This window comes from Echiichthys vipera, assembly GCF_963691815.1.
Source record: "Echiichthys vipera genome assembly, chromosome: 9".
NCBI classification, from domain to species: Eukaryota; Metazoa; Chordata; class Actinopteri; order Perciformes; family Trachinidae; genus Echiichthys; species Echiichthys vipera.
The window spans coordinates 20,975,551-20,996,099 of NC_139834.1; the positions used below are offsets into that span (position 1 = coordinate 20,975,551).

At 41.2% G+C, this 20,549-nt stretch overlaps 1 protein-coding gene across 1 annotated transcript; it reads right to left on the reverse strand.

Annotated features, from left to right (window-relative positions):
- Positions 1-110: 110 nt before the first annotated feature.
- rimkla (ribosomal modification protein rimK-like family member A) lies at positions 111-19,082 on the reverse strand. The gene is made up of 5 exons (XM_083920081.1): positions 18,380-19,082; positions 9,305-9,535; positions 7,707-7,793; positions 5,696-5,899; positions 111-4,532 (listed from the first exon to the last, which is right to left on the reverse strand). Exons 1-5 carry the CDS (start codon positions 18,540-18,542, stop codon positions 4,012-4,014), a joined length of 1,206 nt encoding a protein of 401 aa, XP_083776207.1. The 5' UTR covers positions 18,543-19,082; the 3' UTR covers positions 111-4,011.
- Between the last annotated feature and the right edge of the window lie 1,467 nt (positions 19,083-20,549).

Here is a 20,549-nt window from a genome sequence, read left to right on the forward strand (position 1 = left end):
GGAAGACAGTAAATGGCATTTGTACTCAGTTACATATCTCTAATCAAATAAAAAAAAAGATACTTTTTCATTGGTTTTGAATAATGACTCATCTTTATTTGAATCTAAAAAAAAGAGGAATATATATTTACAGAATTTTGCACATTTGTGAATTACATAATATTGGGATCCATTTTGTAACACTGTCAGAAGGATACAGAACAGAAAAATGGTGAGGGCATTTGTTAAAACCATTTTTTATGCAATGTTTTTGCTTACGGTGTACCTTGCAGTCCAGAACCTCATCAGCAATTCACCATATGCAGATATAATTAGAGACATCTAATGTCTATATATATATCACCAACAGAGCATAAACATTGCATTTTCCTTCTGCAATGCAAATTGTTAACCTTTAATCAAACCTCAGGTCCGTTTTAAAACACATTGACATAAAATGAACCCAATGTTTGCAGTGAAATCCTACATATTATATACAATTCTGAAACATGAATTCATTATATCAAAAGAAAGAATCACTTTTAAAATCATCTCACTACTAGTGTTACTAGTACTGAATTATACAACAAAATGTTTGCTTTTTGGCATTCAGATTCATTTTTATGTGTCGAGAGGCAGTAAAACATGGAAACGCACTTGGGTTTCCGCATATTCCCTTTTTAATTTCTGAGCCAAATATACATAAGCAGCAGTTTGGAGTTAAATAGTAACCTTGTGCTCTGTTATGTTGTTGTACACAGTGACTAGTCCAGAGGTCCCTACACGTTTGTTCCAAGCTGGCCAAGCACCACACAGGCCAGTGCACTTTCGATCAGTTCAGGATTTATGCACGTTTTCTTCCTTCCCTGTGTCGATAGCATGTGGTACCCGTTTCTTTCAGTAGCTTCCAAGACTTGTGTCCACTTTATCATGGCCATTGATTTATAAATACCAAGCAGAAAGAAACCCAACTGAACTGGGATCTTGACTCAACTATGATCCTCAAAGCATTGCTCCCAGAGGAAACCAGACAATGAAAAGGCATCCTGAAAATTTTTGGGGCACAGTAAAATTAACCTGAAATGGCTAGTGTGCATATGGATGATGTGTAAACTACAGATTGTAATAACAGGGCTGTAAGAGAGGGATGAACATTTCAGTCTTTCCTATGGCTGGCTTGTGAATGTCTCAAAAGGATATGTAATCTCTGATTTACACTTACGTACACAATGTAGAATGAAACAGGCTTCAATAAAAATACGAAGACTTAAAAAAAATAGGGGACAACCACAACTGGAGATAGTTCACTCAAATAAGCTTTTATATTGGGATGTGACTTGTTGATGATCAAGCCACTTTTTGCATGTCAGGAGAGTGGACATCAGCTGATTTCACAGTTTGTTTGTCGGATACTTTCATTATATCGATACCGGACAACATCACAGTAGTGTAAATGGTGTTATTTTCTCAGTGGAGCCACTGTGATCACTTGGCAGCAAATGTAAAATAAAAGGCTGCTTTTCCTGTTGTCTTGCGGGGTTTAGATTTGGCACCCTCAAGCAGGCCCCTGTTAGATTTCAGGCAGTTTGGGCCCACAATAAAGGAAAAATAAAATCAAGCTTCACAGCGGTTTCACTTTATTGAGACATTAGTGCACAAACCACTTTTTTCTTAAAAAATACCATAAATTAGGAAGAAAACAAGGAACAATAGAAGACAAGCAAGGAAGAAAAGTGCATGTGAACCATGGTATATACCACATTGTCTTATACTGTAGTTTACAACCTTTTATTCCATTGTTGTTTGTGTATTTTTTGTCTGCCTGTAGGGATGTGTAATGTTTTTGACATGTCTCTAGCTCGGATGGATATGTCGTGCCTTTGGGGGTCAGGGGTGAGATCCAGGCTGCTTCCCTGAGTTGTGTTCAACAGAAGATATATGAGTCTAAGAAAATGGACGTCACTACAATTGTGCTTTTGATCAGAGCTGTAAATTATTCTAAATGAATGGCATTTACCCCAGCATTTCTCTATGTTGATAGTTATTTCAGAAGGTGTACAGGAGGTAAATCAACAGGAACAAACACCGTAAGCAATAAGCTCTTGGCCACTGAAATCCCTGGATTTTTTTAAAGTAACATTCTATTCAAAGAAACTGCAAAAATGTAGTTCTCATTTTTTATTTGTATCATGCCAACTTATTTTTTGGGTTAGGACACTTCATTGTTATCAGTAAACAAGGTGAAAACGACAAATGTAACATTTACAAATCATATGATTGAGCAAAACACATCTAACCAAATCCATGAATGTTAGCACCAAATTTCAGTTTCAACCTTTGAATATTGCAGGTTTGTACAAACAAGTTTGTCCACAGTAGCTTATGAAAAAATTCAATGTTGGTCAGCCATTCCAGTTTCTTCAGCTGGATACTAGTATGCACTAAAGCTAATTCACTACTAAATATTTACAAAAAAATCTAAGAAGTAATAAAACAAATAATACACAACTACCCTTTTAGCTCTTAGACGTAAAGGAAAGGAACACCTGGTTATCAGGGGCCATTTGAAAACCACAAGAATCCTGGCTGATATGTAGTGTATGTTTGAATATCTAGTCATCCTATGGCAGTGAGAAGTCACTGTTTTGAGGTATATTTGTTCGCAGGTGTAGACGCAGCTTTCACACTCTGTCACGTGTTTTCTAAATATGTCATCTGAGCGAGAAAAAAGAATGCACCTGTTTATCATAAAGTGCTAGACATTGAATGGATTTTAAAAAGGCAGCAGACTGCTTCTGCTGGTAAGGCTCATCGAAAAAGCTATCTAGGAATATAAAGTTAAAAATCGAGTCATGACACTCAATTCATTTTTATCTACCAGGTTGTGACTGTCGAACAGCGCTATTTGATATTTCTACTCTGTTGCACAGGATAGGGCAGTTTTGCTTACTTTCACATCAGCCTGCTTCATTCACAGTGGGAACAAATTATTAATTTATTGACACGGTGTTAGCACCCAGGATGATTTTCTGGTGCTGTGCCTTTGTCGTCTGGGTTTTATAATTGTCTTATTTACGAATGAAAGGTAACGTCAGCTTCAATGTCATTGTAGCAGCTCCAGCTACACTTTAACATTGGTGAATTAAAATTGGGATTTAATTGGGAGTTAAAAACATTGTGTATATATATGTTGTAGTTGGAGTTACAACATATGACATATTGTTATGTAGTAAATTCATCTTTAATTTCAATTATCATGAATAGCAGTAAATTGGACATAGAATTCCTCCATCTCAAGTTGCTTCAGGTTGGTCCCCACCCAGTTCTGTGTCCTTGACAGGAGCTCTACATTGCTACATTGGAACTGCCAGTATAATGTGCCTAGCATAAGGATGTATTCCTCTCTCAAGCAGCTAATCACTTGAAAAACACTTAATTCCGCCTCCAGTCCACTAAACCTTAAAACAGCCTCAGCAGGAAACCCCTTTTATTCTCCCTTAAATAGTATGGTATAGTAGGGATACAAATATGGCAGACATATGCCTTTATTGAAATCCCACTTCCACCCCAAATACCATAGTCACCTTCACCCTCACTATTTTGCAACATAGAAACTAGGAGAGTTACAGTATCTTATGTAGTATATCGCACTCCCACCACCATGAAATGTAAGCTAAGTTTGGATAGTGGTGTTTGCAAGTTGGGAGTATTGGTGCAAAGTGAGGAGAGTCAGGGGAGCAGCCTCAGATCTGTGTTATTATTGAAGTGAGTTAGTAGAAGGCTCATGTTTTGGTGTTTGTATTTCTGTGGTTGTTTCTGTGTGTGTGTGTGTGTGTGTGTGTGTGTGTGTGTGTGTGTGTGTGTGTGTGTGTGTGTGTGTGTGTTCTTTTTCTCTGCTCTTGTTTTGCATTAACATCCTATGTTTTAAAAGTTTTTGGATTGATATGTGTTTTTAAAAGGAATGTCTGTTGCCATGCGTGTGTGTGTGTTTCATATGTATTTGTGGTGTGTGTGCATGACGCTGCTTGAATCTTACTCAGTCAATAATTTGATCTCATTGGCGAGAAGGGTGTTGAAGTTGTAGGCTGGATCTGGGAGGTCAGGGAGATCGGGCAAGGTGGGGGCTGTGGACTGACAGGGCGAGGACTGGGAGGGCTCAGCCAGCTCCGGGTCGCTCTCGCTGGAAGTAGAACCCACACTCATATTGCAGACGGCTTCCGGCAGCGAGCCACCACCAGTGGGCACGGGGCACACCTCGGGCTCACTGCTGGTCTCACTGGTGCTCGATACGACTGAGAGCAGAGACATCTTACGAGTGAGGCGGCTGGGGAGCATCGACAGGGCGTAGTCGGCAACAATGCCCGCCACATCCATGCCGCAGGCCTGGTCGAAGGCGATGAAACCCACATTGGCATTGGCTTCACAGACCACAAATGAGCCGTCATTGAGCTGCAGAAGGTCAATGCCACACACATCCATGCCGAGGATGTTCGACACCTCTATGGCCAGCTGCTTTCCCTGCTCGCTCAGTGGGCACATCATACCTACACCACCTAACAACCAGACAGAGACATCAAAGTGGTTAATCCCCACAACAATATGTCCTTCATTTACTTAACCATTCAGACTGTAAAAAAAATTAATATTTCATGAATCCTATAAAAATATATGTGGATTATTTAAGAAATTGTTCAAATATTTTTAAATATATCAATGGTCTCATCAGAGCCACCTACAGTCAGTGCAAATGTGAACATGATCTGTTTCATAAATGCAGAGTAATCTGATGACTGGTGTCCTAAATATGTCAAAGCACATTATAGCCTCAACTCGACCAAAACTGCTCATGCGCTGACACTGAAAATCATACTCATCAGCTGAAATGTTGTGTCTCTTGATGTCTCCAGGGGCTGATTGAGGACAAGCTTGTTGATTTGGCACTGTTCTCCAAAAGTGGTTTATATAGCAGATGGAGCATTAAAATTGATCCAAAATTTTGAAAGCTGCTATGACTGTTACATTTTGTCCTCATATACAGGAATGATTAGAGCAACCCAGTGGCACACAGGTCTTTGTTAATAACTAAAGGGGAACTACGGCCATTTCATACATGTTAAATTCATACATGTTATTTTTACGGTCTAAAAAAGTCTAAAATAATAAGTAAACATGAATTACTCTCTCTCAAATCCAGAAACTACAGTACTAACATTCAAATTTGTGACATCATCAAGTATAAAGTGTGGAGCTGGTCCACAGACAATGAACTAGGAAAGATGTTGTGGCTGACACTGAGAGCACCCAGGGGAATGTTCTGAGTATATGGGAACATTTTCTGTTTCAGAACTGACAATACTACATAAAGCTTATTTGATTATAAAAATGAAAACAAACAATATCAGACTCCAATTCATTGTAGATAGAGCAGCTCCAGACTTACTTACTATGTACTTCATGTTCACTAGTATTGATTTAACTTTCCTAAGGCATACATTGGGTGGTGTTCCAGCATAAATCAGCGTGTTCAAAAAAACGTTAAAAATAGAGTAGTCTTGCAAATTTAAAAACTGTTCCAGTGTAGCATTGCCGGCCTTGTTGGTAACTGTAATGAAGGGAAGGGTCAAAAAGTTCAGTAATGTAATATATGTGTGTGTGACAGTGCTCAACAGTTTAGTTATTCAGTGTGTCATTAGTACACTTTTGGACATCTGCCTACCCAGGGAGCAGTTGCTTTGCATGCGACCATCAGTGGAGCAGCGCAGCATTGAACCAATGACGCGGCCGCCAACCAGGACCACCCGGACATCACGGCCATGCGACTCCTTGACATACTCCTGAAACAGGTAGGGGGTATCGTGGCGGATCAAGTGGCACAGGTCTGTCAGGTGGTGTTTGTCCCGTGCCAGGAATACAGCTTTTCCTGGGAGAGGAAAGAAGATATACGATGAAGGAAGGAAGGAAAGATGAGCTAGTTTGCAGGCTGTCAGGATAATGTATACCTGCATTTGCATAATATTAGTTAAGGTAAGGTTTGATAACTTCCTCAAAGTTTTGCTGACAAGTAGCTGCTTCTGCTGGCAAAGGATCATGCCAGTTCCCATTTATTATATAATGGATGAAACACTCCTCTCAGCAGACAGAGAATTGCTTCTCACAGAGGATAGAAAATGCCTGTTTTAATTAGCACCACTTGGCTCTTTCTCCTAGTTGTCAAGCCCTGATCCAGCACCACAAAATCTTGTGATTGCTGTGTGTGTGTGTGTGTGTGTGTGTGTGTGTGTGTGTGTGTGTGTGTGTGTGTGTGTGTGTGTGTGTGTGTGTGTGTCTGTGTTTGTACATTGTGTGTACGTGACAATCCAAACAAGACAACGAGGCAATCCCTTGGTAACATCATGAAGATGTGAAGATGGACAGTGGCAGGCACACTTTACAAAAACAAGACAAGCAAGGAATCATAGTCCTGTGACTCAGTAAGACACAGACTACTTTGTATAAATGATACTAAACAACATTGATTTGGAGACACACAGAAGCATACAGTATGTTGTGAATTACAATATTTCACATCCCAACAACTGATCAGGGTAAGGACAGTGTAGTGTTGACCTATTAATACCAAAAATTCTTAAGGTTTGAGGCAGCACTATATATTTGTTTACAGGCCTTTATGCTCAAGAAAAGGAAGGCGTGCTGACCTTAAGCCAATGACAATGATCAACCACAGAGGGAAGTAAAGCAACCCTTGACATGCAAAACTCCATAAAAAGGGTCAAGTTAGTGGTTGACCAACGGCTGCTTTTCCTAACAATGCACTGTGATGGCTGCCTGGTCAAAGGTGCATTGTTATTACTTGGTGAGCCAGTCAAGTGTCAGTAACTTTGAATAGGAAAAGGCTAGTGGGTCAGCAGACACTGGGGCTTCTCTCCAACAATATTGGCAAGGCTCAAACTTCCACACAAGCCCCCTGTGATTTCATGCAAAACGAAAAAACTAGGGTCAATTTATTAGAAATAAAATTATTCAGGTAGGCCCCTTTCACACCTGCACTGCAATCCTGAAATTGCCTAGACATTACCCGGCAGGGCTGTATGTGAGAATGCAAATGTCAAACTCAGTCGGACCTGGCATCAATTGTTTTTACCCTGTCAGCTCCCTAGTACAAAGACTGTTTGATATCCGAGTGAGCTCATATGTGTATCGAGCCGCTGTACAGTGTATTCACTAAGAGTGAATGCATGTTGATGATGTTTCCATGACGTGTATGCTCACACAGGAAGAAAACGAACCTCCGACGGTGAAGAAGAAGGGTGATTTACACAAAGACAGGAACTTCTGTCGGTACAAGCCAACGCTGAAATCATCAGTCAAATTCAAGGAATGACAAGCAACTTGGTTGTTTGTGACCAAATCACTAACCATCTAGGCGCAGTGTAATCCGTGTCATATCCTCCCTCCTGCACGCTCTGCACAGTGCTGTGCTGCATGTGTGAAAGAGAAACTATCTCCGGACCTAATTCTCCTGACATTGTCCGGGGTTCATATGTGAAAAGCTTCTGTTTTTTTGTGGTTGTTGCAGCACAACAGTCCTAATCATTTAACACTCTGACAAAGAATTTCATGTAAGGGTGGACTGAGCTGCCAGTCGGGGCCTGCAGTGTATAGATTTTTGAGGTGTGATTGTAGTGAACAGAGCTAATGACTTTGAACAAATAGACTGATGGTCTTACCTCTGTGGCCACGTGCATTCTTCACCACCACAGGGTAGCCCAGTGGCTCTGCCTCGTCAATCATCTTACGGAAGTTGTCATGCCCTCCTGGGAAATGCCCATGCACACAAGCACAAAGCAGGCACACACACAGAAACATGCACCCACACAGAAGTGTACAATATAATTAAAAAATTTTCCTCGTTTTGGAAGCATGGTTCACACATTACAACCGACTGAACAATGTGGGGGGAGGGTATGTAGCCTGTCGCTATGGCAACAGAAGTGACTCAAAACAGCAAGGCTGTCGGAGTGTTGTCCTGAGCTTATACTTATTTTCCTGTTTGATTCATGAGATTGGTACAGAGAAGCACTGAAGGATGCATTAATGTGAAGCAGCTGACCGTATATGACGTAGACTCACAATGGCAGCTTGTAGCAACAGATGTGCTTCAGCTTTCCCTGTTTTGGCTTGAGAAGTGATTGAAAAATGTGTGAAAAAATATTGAAAAATGGAGGTGTTAATAACTTCTTTCTCATTCCATCTCCACTATCCTGTCTCTCTTTTTCTCTCTATCCCTCGTTTCTCTGTCTGAGCTTCTCTGGCATTCGGTCAAGGGAGCAGATGTGAACTACCCTGTCACACAGCTTTTTCCAGATGCACTGATTCACATGTGTTTTCAGAAAGAGGGAGAAAGAACAGAGGGTAGCAGAGAAGTGGACAGTAAATGTGTATCCAACCATGTCATAAGCTGCTGAGGTGAATAGCAGGAGGGAGGCAATATCATGTTTTATTTTGAAAAATCATGAGGGGACATGGGGTGTTACATAAGCTCTCCAGCCGCTCTGCATGCATCGCATGGCCTACTGTGCAGAGAGGCGGATGGAATGTAGGCCAAACACGCCCTCCTCTTTCTTTCTTTCTCTTTCTGTCTGTATCCTTCTGTCTGCTCTCACAAACACCACAGCACTGTTGATTTTTGAAAACCAGAAAAAAATGTGTGGTGTCGGTTGTCAGCCTTTGCTTTGTCTTATATAATCAAAATACAACAAATAAAAACAGCCGTCTAGCTTGTGTTGTGAGGGCTGCGTCCCCATATAGCTTAGTTTTATCAATAATAGGTTACACCCTGTGTAAACATTATAAATATACAGTATGTGGCTCAGTGGAAGACTATAAGGATTTTCTCTTAGTTGTTTGAGTAATCGCAGTGGAGTAGTGATTGTCCGACTGATGGTGTATTAATCTGTTATACAGACAGATGTGGACTAAAGCTTGTGATGCAACTAATGTGATTGAAAGGTCAGAAAAACATTATAGTGACACAGCATTGCTGGTGTTTTATGCTAATATTATTTTAACTGTAGATGATGCAGTAATATTCCCTCATAATGTGTTTATACATGCTTATAGAGAATATTTACATACAATCCCATAATCTATAACTTGTATTCTCTCACTTTCCCTTAATTTGAATTTTTTTATTATAGAAGCCAGTTGCATCACACATTCATCAACTTACTTGCTGATTATAGTCACAAAAAGCACACTGCTTCAGACATCTTTGTTACAACATCACAGTGCTACAACAACACACCAATTGCAAGCATTGATTTACCGTAGGAGAAGGTGTCAGGAAGAGGTACCCCATGGCCGGCCAGCTCCTGAAAGGTCCAGAACTTGTTGACACAGTTGAGTATGGCCTGGGGACGGTTGATCAGCCGACAGCCCATCTTCTCCAGGTGGCGTAGCACAGTGATGTCACTATCTGACTGTACCCAGGGCGTGGGCACCCGTACTACCACCACTTGAGGGTAAGATGTCACCAATTCCTGCTCCACTCGCAGACCTGGGGTGGTGTTAGAGAGGAGGAAGGAACAGAGGGAGGAAACAAGATGACCATCAATCAACAAAAATCCATATTTGCTAGCAATGTATTTGTTTGTCAGCCTGTGGGTATACAAATTAGAAAAAGAAAACATGGGAGCTGAACGTTATACATAAAATAAGTTCTTCAAAGCACTCAATAGTATACCATTCATAGCCACTCTTTTTCTCACGCTCGTGGAACCAGAGCCAGCAGCCAACATCTGGCATGTCTTTACTACTTGCCACGTTAGAAGGCAACGTGTTATTTTCTATTGCTACCATTACATCCTTAAGTTTACACGAGCTAGATACATGCGAAAGTGGTTGATGAGATTGGAAATCCACCATCTCCTGGTGGAAAGGTTAACTTGTCTTATGGAGACTATTTGCGGAAATTGCTCCAGTCGTCATCACAACGCTCTGACTAAGAGTTGGCTGGGTTACAGGACCCAGCAGAGGCAGCCAGCTTCAAGGCTGGTGGTGTTAAGTCATGAATTTGGAACCTGCCTTGCCAGCTGATACGAGTATTTACATGCTGCTCATATCCATATACATTACTCCCCAACACTGCTGCCAGCTCCTCTGCCTTTTGGGCCAATACTGCCTTCTCCTGTGACTGAGAAAGAGATATCCTTGCTGATTTACTGACACTACACTACTTTGTCTCAATGTAGGGCATTGGAGTAGGGAGAGATGTCTGAAACCCCAAGGGTCTTGAATTTAATTACACATGAACACATATCAGAGAGAAAAGGATGGTTTCTATATATATTGTATATGGTTATCATTTTTATCCTGTCACAATGTAAAACCATTGTCATGTACTGACTATTTTCTGAAATGTATGGTGTTTTGTTTCATTGAAAGTCAAGCTGACGCTGGTTTTCAATGCCCCAGTCTGACACTTTTCTTATGCAAATGTAAGCTAAGTAAATACAACAGGCTAACTGAAGACATCTGAATAAGTCACTGATCAGCACAGCATGTATAAGCCATGGAAATCAGGGGAGACTTGACAAAGAGAAGCTTGTATAGTATGATGGCAGGAATAAAGTTGTATCACTAACTTTTCAACAAGGCTAATAATCTGGCAAATTTCGCTAGCCAGTCTCTATCGACAGCTATCTGGATTTGCAGAACAGAATAAGATTCTAATAGAATATTGGCTTGCTATTTGCCAAACACAGATGGCAAATTCACCAGCCATAGCCAGAAATTTGGCAGCATTTCACCGGTGACTGGTGTTACTTTGTCACCCTGGATGAGAAGAGGAAACAGAGACAGACTGTAAGATTTTTTTAGCAGGCGATGCGACCAAACAGCTCATCAGGAAGAACAGATTGGGTGACAACAAAAACCTGTGTGTTCGTGTGGGTATGCACATATATACATACAGGAAAGGGAGGAGACTTATTTGTGACTGCCACAGCACTTCACCTCTACCATGACCTGAATTTCAGCCATCTTAGAATCTGCAGGCTCACAATAGTGACGGTGCCACTGGCTGAGATCACCAGAGGTCACCAGAAGCTTGACAGTTTTTGCACATGTAATAAGAACAGACAGCCACTGGGGCGCTGGCAGATGCACTGTGCATCAAGCCTACATCGTGTGTATCCTCTTGCATACACTATGGGTGGGGCCAACACTTATTTTTAGGGTAATTCTGTGCAGAGACAGGTAGAGGAGGGAACAAGAGAAAGGCAGCAGGCAAAAAGTGTGAGGGATGTTCTTGTAGCATTAACATAGAGGAGAGGAGGGAAGGGAGGGGCAAATACAGGCGCGTGAAAAAAAAGCCATGAAAAGACTGCCATCCCTCCCCTTTTCTCCACCTCCTCCTCACAATCTCAGTATAGAAGGAGGATTTACTGTCTCTCCAGCCACACTACTCTGATTGTGCGGCCATTGAGAGCACTGAGAGTGGTATTACAGTGGGAAGTGTCGGGGGATGTGGTCTCATGGTTTTTGACAGACAATATTCACTGTTCATGGTGCTCGTCTCCATCTCCAGGGGAACCAAACAGAGACCAATGAGGCAGCCAGATGAATCAGCCCTATTCATCTGTGCAAGTGTTCATTTGCACGGCCCTGTATGTCATGTGACCATTGCAAAAACATTCAGAAACCCTCCTGGCCATTTTGGTCTATAACAAAGACACCATGTTTTTGTGTGTATGACATAGTCTATATTTAGAATGGGTGTGACTCGTTTATTGTTAGAAGTGATGGGATTGTTTTCTTCCTCTTACGACAGACGGTTATGTTTTTACGGTTCAATGGACTGTATACGTGCGTCCCATTTTCAATCTGCCTGACAAAGCGAACAAGCATTACAAGCATTCTAAGCATACCGCTGCAACGTCACAAAGCAGTCGATGCCGACAAACGCTGTGCCAATGCTTGGCTGGTGGGCCCTGCCAGCCCTGAACGAGTCAATGTATCATGTGTAAATTAGCGTGATGGGGCAGCAGGTTCACCCACAGTTTCTCCTGGTTCGGCTTTTGCTAGCAGTGACTTCAAAAGTTTATTTGCATATCTGTCATCAGCAACAAACATCAGACAAAAACATGTACCATGTAAACCTGCATATCCTCTGTGAGTTAACCTCTGTATCATATATCTAATCGACACTTTACTAATTTGGCATTTACAGTACTTGAGCTAACCGAGGCAGACAAGACATATCATGAGACAATATATTTGGCTGAATAGCAAACAGAACTGAACAAACACATTAAACTGTCACTGAGGAATTTTCCCATTAAATAGGACACGCACCAAATTAACTATAATTTAATTTTTCATCTTTTATGAGTCTTGCTCAGATGAGAGATTTAACATGGTCATATGATGATGCTTCAATATGACAATCAATTCTCCAATCTGAACTGATTAAGCTCTGTACAGAATAAAAACATGAAGATTTTTTGAAGATACTACTCTTTTTTGACATCACACTTCATAGCAAGACTAGTATTTCTATAACTACATTTAGTTGTGTGTAAAAATTACATTTGCCAGGAAAGTCAATTGTATTTTATTGTGTAGAATGTAGATCAAGCAAGAGTGGTATTTTGTAATGATTTAAGCAATATAAACCAACACACAGTTAGCTGGATGATTAGGCCACCGTTTCTTACAGCGACGCTACTGCTACAGGACGTAATCTCTCAGTGAAAGATATTTCTCCACTCAAACCCTGATTTGACTTTAACAAATGTGATTAACTGATCTTCATCCAACAGCCCTGGGCTTTGGAAAGGCTTCTAAAGAGCCAGGAATGATTCAGCGCAACCCACAACACTCATGGTTTCAGATCATGGATACCCCCCCCCCCTTCACAATTATATTGGAACACAGTAAATGAAACAAGATCATTGTTTGTTGTGTGAGTACCTTAGATTGGCTGGCATTACATCCGTAAATCCTGTTATGGGGAAAAAAAAACTACAAACTTAATTTCATCAGAGGGATCAGAGCCACTTAGGACATATAGGATTTGAAACTATAACCCCACCACGAAAACAACCTTATTTTTTATCCGTTGATCTTGAAAAGTTTTCCGTCCACCCGCCCTCGACTCAAGAAATATCTGTGTCCACACGAAACCAGTGAAACCGGATAAAAATGCTGTAATACACATGCCAGGCCTGGATTTGGCACTGGAACTGACACAGAAATACACCAGAAAGGAGAAGAAGAGAGGAAGAGCTGCTGTTGTGTATAATCATAATACAAACACCAGAGACTAGTTAGTGTCCTTAACGAGCAGCGGGTGCTGCTGTAAAGGTCCTCGAGGCAGCGGCCCCAGGTTCAACTCCAACCTGTGGCCCTTTGTTGCATGCCTCCCTCTCTCTCACCCCATTTCCTGTCTGTCTTATATAATAAAAGGCTTGAAAACTGCCAAAAATTATCTAAGAAAAAAAAAAGTTCTTATTTGAATGTTGGGTGAGTTCCTCTCATCAACCAATCACATTTTGTTGTTTACTTTGCAGGATTATAACACAACAACAAAGAAGTCTGCAGTGGGCAGATGGAAAACAATCTCACTACTTCAACCTCGACAAAAGCAGCGCAAGTAATGCCACTTCTTCTGTCCTTACTTTTCACAATAAAAGCTCTAGACACAGGCAACGTAGTTTACTGTTTACCAGAGGGAACTCTTATTTATTCAGAGCATTCCACTAAAAGGAAATTCAATAAAATAGCTCATAGTAGTAGTAGTTCAGTATTAGCTTTTCCTTTTTTATGGATAACAGGAGGAGACACTTTTATTTTGTCTCCTGGCTGGAGTCTCTGGAGCCAACCTTCGCCACTTCACTCAGCAACAGAAACAAGGTACGGGACTCCTCCTTAAACTGAAAACTGTAGCTGCTGTACATTCACTTGATATCTTCACACATATCTTGATAAACGTTATTTCTCCTCTGCTCTGATTGCTCTCTCTCATCTACTCAGAACACACCTCCTTCCGCATTTTCATGTCATTTTTTACGTCACGCCCCGGTTTCCCACCCCAACCTTACTTGAGGAGAAGAGGGCTGTGTTGCTCCATCTTTTGAATGACACACCCACTGATGTTGTCATGGTTGAACTGGTTCTTACTGAAAATAAACATCTCCAAGTGTTCCAGGTGTAACTATCAGGAACCAAAAAGGTTCTCCTATGGCAGGGGTGCCCAATTCCGGGCCTGGAGGACCACTGTCCTGCATGTTTTTGGGTTTCTCCCTGAAATTAGGCACACCTAGGGACAAGTCGAAGAGCCTTTTCTGGTTCTGGTTAGCACTTTTTTTTCGAGTTTAAGAGTGTACTAATATGTCATCATTACCTGTCAGCATGAAAAACGAGTAGATCAACTTTATACGGTGGCTGCAGTCAACTCAGGGGAAGTGTAATTAATGTGGTATGCAGGGCACAAAAATATGGATTGCCCGGGCAGGTTAGTAAATCTAGCTGTGATATAGAGAATTAAACAATTTCTGTTTCGGAGATGATGATTCTGCATTTTTGTTGAGAGTTGCACATGCACAGTACTGATGGTGACAGAAAATGGCACTGGGTAAAAGACTAAGTTTATAAACTAAAGTGCAAGCGAGCGTTTCAATTATCCTAGAAACAGTAGAATTTGGGTAAGGTTAGAGGATGAGGATGAAACTCCAATTATGTATTGCACACTGTGTCCTTGTTCTGATTCATTTACTTTAATATTAACACTTTAATATTATCACACAAGATGTGTGGAGTTGTAGTAACCTGCAGCATATTCCCGCTGTGGCTTTACAGTGATTGATCATTCAGCATCAGAAAGTATGAAGTTAGAGGGTTTAGAGTCCAGTAATCATGCAACAGCGCAGACACTGTTCCTTTTGGCTACTGCAACTATGCAAATCACAAACACAAGTGCTTATTTGCGGTATGACCAATGACCATGTATATAAAAAGAGGCTGAACATTCACAAGATTGTCAGATTTGATATGGAAAGATGTGTCAGTCACTCACGCCCTAATAAGGATCTGGTATTCTAGGAATATTGTTTTCAGAAAAAAACACTAAGTAAAGAATATTTGTGTCAGTCAGTGTTGCTGTCCTTTGAAATATTGGCTCCATTTATATATGTTCTCTTCTTCCCTTTCAAGAAGACAGAACAAGTACTGTGAGCCTCTTTGGCAATATCAATAAAATGCAAATGTTCCCCGCAGCATGTGGGAACCTGCAAATGAGATACTGCTGGTTGTTTAATGTACAAGTTTTTTTCTTTTGGGACATGTGCAATCAAGTCGTGTTACCAAAAGTAGCATATATTTTCTAAACATTTATAAAATGTTTTTTTGCAATTAAGAACTTTAAGAGTGGGGTAAACGACAGCAGCCGGGGTTGTAAGTTATTACTGTGATCAAAACCCATAAAATTTCCCTAGTTTATGGCATGAACTAGCTTCTTTAGCACTGTAAAAAAATTGCTTCTAACAGTGTGTAAATGTAAATTAGGATGCCGTACTGCTGCTGATCGTTACACAGTATAGTCTAATTTCTCATTAAATGGAGTGAGTGAACCTCATGTATGTTGATGCTGATACACACTCACATGTCCGGTGGTAAATTAAGATACTGAGTCTGCCTTAATGTTCCATCTTCCCGTTCACTGACATAAGAGTGTTGCATTTATCATCTAAAAGTGTGGCATGTGGCCACTGGCATGTGCAAGGATCACAAAGGATTGTGACATCAGTTCATATCCGGTGTCTGTTTAAACATCACACAGTGCAAATCATGGGATGTGAAATGCCTCTACTTAGCCGAATACTGGGTGTTGTCTTATGTGAGGGGCCATCATTGGTCAATAATACACAATGGTACGTGTGTGTGTGTGTGTGTGTGTGTGTGTGTGTGCGCCTCCTAGGGACACATTGAACCCATTAACTTCAGTGTGAAATGTGGACCTCAACCTGACTTGAGAACACAAGACTGAGCCAAGAGAATGAGAAACCTTTGAAATAGCAAGCCGTAAAGGTGTTATCAGTTTTAGGACTGCATTCTGACCTACCCTAAACCAAAAAGACCTACTATGTGTACAAGGCTTTATCTTTTTTGGTTTAGGTTTTGTAGCATCTACTACTAGTAGAAGGCTTATCTTTGAACCATTTCTGGTATCAGAGTTTGTTTCCCATATCATTTCTACTTTGAAAAGCCATGTATGAATTTCGGGACGAAGCATTTATTTTTACATCCTCTAAACATTGTTGTTTTGTTAATTAACTTCTGAAATAGTTTGTCAAATTGCCAAGTAAACATCAAATGTATACATGTTATTCAAATGTAAACGCAGCTCAATAGGGGCGAATAACTTGAACCAATTAAAGAGTTGGTCAGTGACCACAACGGCATTATTCATGATGGTGAAATACCACTTATGGATTTGGAATTGAAAACACTCACTGATTTTGAACTGTACTTTACTGTATATGCTAATGTACATGAAGATTCAAATAGTCTGAAAGGATAAGCATGCATATTACAAGAGAATGGCTTATCTATCTTCTAAAAACAATGTGGGCAAGCTGCCAGTTTTTATTTGTATTTTTGCATTAAGTGCCTTACAGCTCCAGAGTTTCTGTCGTCTACGTATAAATGTAGTGTGGGTAATTCAAATGAAGATAAAAGCTAAATGCTAGGTGTATGCGCCTAAAGACCAGCCAGCCACAGAGGCTTCTTGTGTAGAAAGCCTACACTGTGGCTTATCTGTCCAGTGGCTGTTAATCTGTGATGTCAAACCAAGGCTCAGAAGACGAATGCAGATTTGGGGCCAGGATGGATTACAGATCATACTAACTGCCCTACTCCAGTTGTATTGTGCTAAACTAGAGGTCTAGACAGCCTCCTACCTACCTATCTGTGTTAGCTAATATGATCTAATTTGCAGATTAGCCTTTTCTATATATCAAAGTATCTGGTGATGGTAACATAAACTGTAATGTAATGTTCATGTGGTAAATATCCTGTATGCCACACTTCCTTGAATTTCTTTATGCTCACAAATATTCCTTTGGCTGTACAGTGGTATGTGAAAGACATGCAACTGCTTAATACTCTGTTGTTGGCATTTGAAACCCCATCTTAAGTTTGAAGCTTTGCACTGACTGAGCCACTACAGTAGGCCTGATTTAACAGTATGTAGTCTGCGAGGAACATGCTGCCCCATCTCACCCCTATTCATCCCATATGTTCTCCCAACTATTCAGCCTCTGCCAGTGCCAGCCTGCACCGCTTGTGTGTTAATTGAGACCTGCACACCTCTCATCTAGTGACACCGGTCCTACTTCACACTGCCCCTATAAATTCCACGTGTGTTGGTTTGTTCCTACTGTTACCATCACTTTATCAAGCCCTCCTGAGTCAGTACTGTGAAATGCTGTCATCTGATAACGAGCAGAACACAAACAGTGTGTTCTGGACAAAGCAGTACCTAAATTACAACAAAAGATCTGTTATCATGACATAATGTAGGAAGCATAGATTAGGTGAATAAAAATTCAAAACAGTAGGCCTAGATTATGCTGATACATGGTTAATTGATTTCAGTTTTGATAATGAATGCGCTATTTAAGTCATTTATCAAGTAAAAACAGCATGCAGGTCCTGTAATGGCTCCACATATGTAAGATTTGTTTAATTGTTTACCTTTGTTTTACATTAATACTTCTGGGTGAGCTTGTGGTTAGACAATGCAATACATTTTTAAGCTTGCTGGTTACATCTGTTGTACATTAAATCATTATCATCTTAATTGATCACTCAATAACTGGACGTTCACGTGTGACTTCTTCTCTGGGCTATTTCGTAAAGGAAATCTGCCTAGTGCCAGGTTACCGTACGAAAACCCAGGTACACCCAACACATGAGAGGATATCATACACTTATTTCCAATAATAAATAGCTTATATGCTAGTTTGAGTTCTGTAATATTATAAACCCCTGTTGCTTTGGTGCTTAAGTAAATCGTATAATCGACTGCATTGTTGTGATTTTAACGTATTCAGCGAAATTAAATAAAGCATCATCGCTCCCCTCTGGAGGCAGTCTAGCTGGAAAGTGGGTTAGGCGGTCACGTCTGTGGTTACACTTCGCTTCCTTGCTAGCAGGCACAGACCGGGGCTAGCCCCTCTCCTTTGCTTTACAGCAATGTGGTGCCCAAACAATACCCGCCTGCCATTAACTTTGTGGAGCACGTAGAGCACTGCTGATCTGAAACACCCAGGCACACTGCAATATTCATTCACACAATGTACGGACAAAAGCATCGACTGCTTTGATAAGTGATACTTGCCTAATTGTCCCTCGCTGATCGTCAACACGATTTGATCCATGAGGAGAGAGCGGAATTCAACATCCTCGTCGGCGCAGCGCTCCTTCAGTGCCCGGAGGATCTGGACCTGGGGGTACTCCTGGCTGATACGCCGGTCGGTCACGAACCAAACCCGAGAACACATTTTTTTTGGATGAGTGGATTCAAAAAGTAAAAAAAAATCCGTTTGAAAACACACAGGCGGTAGGTAGGCGTGTGTGATCCGGGGGTCGGGCGGCAGTGCTGTGGCACACTGATGCTCACACACAATGGAGACCTCGGGGCAGCTAGCACGAGCAGGTTGTGATGTGGCTAAAAACAGGACCACGGCTACACCGTTGTGTCTGGACCGAACCGGCTAAAGATGAATATTCTTCTTTATCACCTTTGTTTCCCTTCATCTGCTTCCATTTAGTCTTCGTCCGTTAGATAGTTGAACCAGGACGGCGCGAATTTGATACAAGCGAGCCAGAAAATAGCGGTGTTTACCCGCTGAAACGTGTCTCTTTCAACCGATGTCCAGCTCTTTGCCCGCCGAAGCGAACAAAGCACGGGCCCTGTGCCGCTTATACCGTCCGCTTTGTCGACTCAAAACTACCAATGAAGTTTTCCCGCGGTCGCAGCGGTTGTGTGGCGTCGCAAACCGCAAAGTCGTCGGTTTATTACAATAAGCTAGCTCACAACAACCACCAACCCTCTCTCTCCTCCGTTTGGCTGCTGTCCACGAGTTTTTGGTGCTGAAACGTGCACGCGCTTCGTTTACAACTCCACTTCTCCGCGTGCACGGTTAAACGGGGCCTGCCCCCATAATAAAAACTTTTGGAGGGACCTTTAACCAATCGCAACAGCAGGCGGTGGGAGTGGGCGGGCCAAGACCGTCCTGACCAATGAGAGTGGGATAAATGGAGCTCGATGAGGGCGCGGAGAGCTGCGTGAATCGTGCATGGAGGAGTCTGCAGTGCGCACGACACTGCGCACATCCCCCGAACCGGTTCAGACCAGACGGTGCGAGGAGGAGGTTTGGGCGAATACCGACAGCGTTGTCTCCATGCCAAAGTGGCAGGAAATGAAACAAGGTCAACGCAAATCTAAGACACTACCCATCTTCCGTTTTCTTTTCTTCCGTTCTGCGTTTGCACGTTTTAGCAGAGCCATCCGGGGACAACCGTGTCGGCTGAGGGGAAGGATTTTTTTTCTTTTTTTTCATCAACTTTATTATTGATTTACAAAAAGGTTATACGCAGGTATGCGGAGTATACCCGGCTCTTATTTTGGCAGTTTACAGTATACCCACCTATCAGCCAAAAATACATTGGAATATAAAGGACTATAGTATCTTTTCTTATCAAAATAACTGTCAATAGGTGTGCTGGACTTATTATTTTTGGATGACACAATAATAAAAGAATGTACCCAGTCCCGCCATGGTTACAAATCTACCTAGCAGTAGCTCCACCTCCTCAACTACCACCCCACCACTGCTTACAGTGCATAAAACCATATGATGAGCATCACAGTAATAACAATTGGATAACAAATAGATGTAACAACAAATAAATACATACATATATCAAGATAAAAATTATAATGATGAAGGAAAAAGTAAGATACACCAGGGGACATGAGCAATGAAAATTAAATCGAATTAAAGATATTAAAGTTGGAGCACAGATTTATAGTTTTGATAGCTTTCTTGTTATTAGCTTGATATATTCACTTGAAATACACCTCCAGTTCTTCCATGAAAACACAAAAAATGGGGTTTACTTTGGCAAATTTACACTTGTGGATGTAAAACTTTGCAAGAATTGAAATGGGATTCATTAAAAAATATTCTTTTTCAGCTGGAGCGTCACTCTTTAGAAAGCCAAAAAGGACATTTTGCAAGAGGAGCTGAAAATCACAGCAGATAATATCTAAAAATGAATCTACAAATATTTTGCCACAGTTTACGGGTATATTCACATTTCCAAAACAGATCAATAAGAGCCTCAGTATGGGAGTCACAAAAGGCACACTTCAGATCTAGATCCACATATTTGAATTTGATAGAGAAGGATTTACAGTGGCCGGGTAACATCGGTGAATCATTTTAAATGACACTGCTTTCACCTTATTAACCACAGAAAAAAATGAGTAAGAGACCAGGTCC

Excerpts from the sequence above, each read along its gene's own strand:
- rimkla (XM_083920081.1), bottom strand. The coding sequence starts at position 18,542 with ATGTGTTCTCGGGTTTGGTTCGTGACCGACCGGCGTATCAGCCAGGAG. Across the intron at positions 9,536-18,379 it reads GATCAGCGAGGGACAATTAG|GTCTGCGAGTGGAGCAGGAA; the intron begins GCAAGTATCACT and ends ACACCACCCCAG. Across the intron at positions 4,533-5,695 it reads GCAAAGCAACTGCTCCCTGG|GTGGTGTAGGTATGATGTGC; the intron begins GTAGGCAGATGT and ends TCTGGTTGTTAG.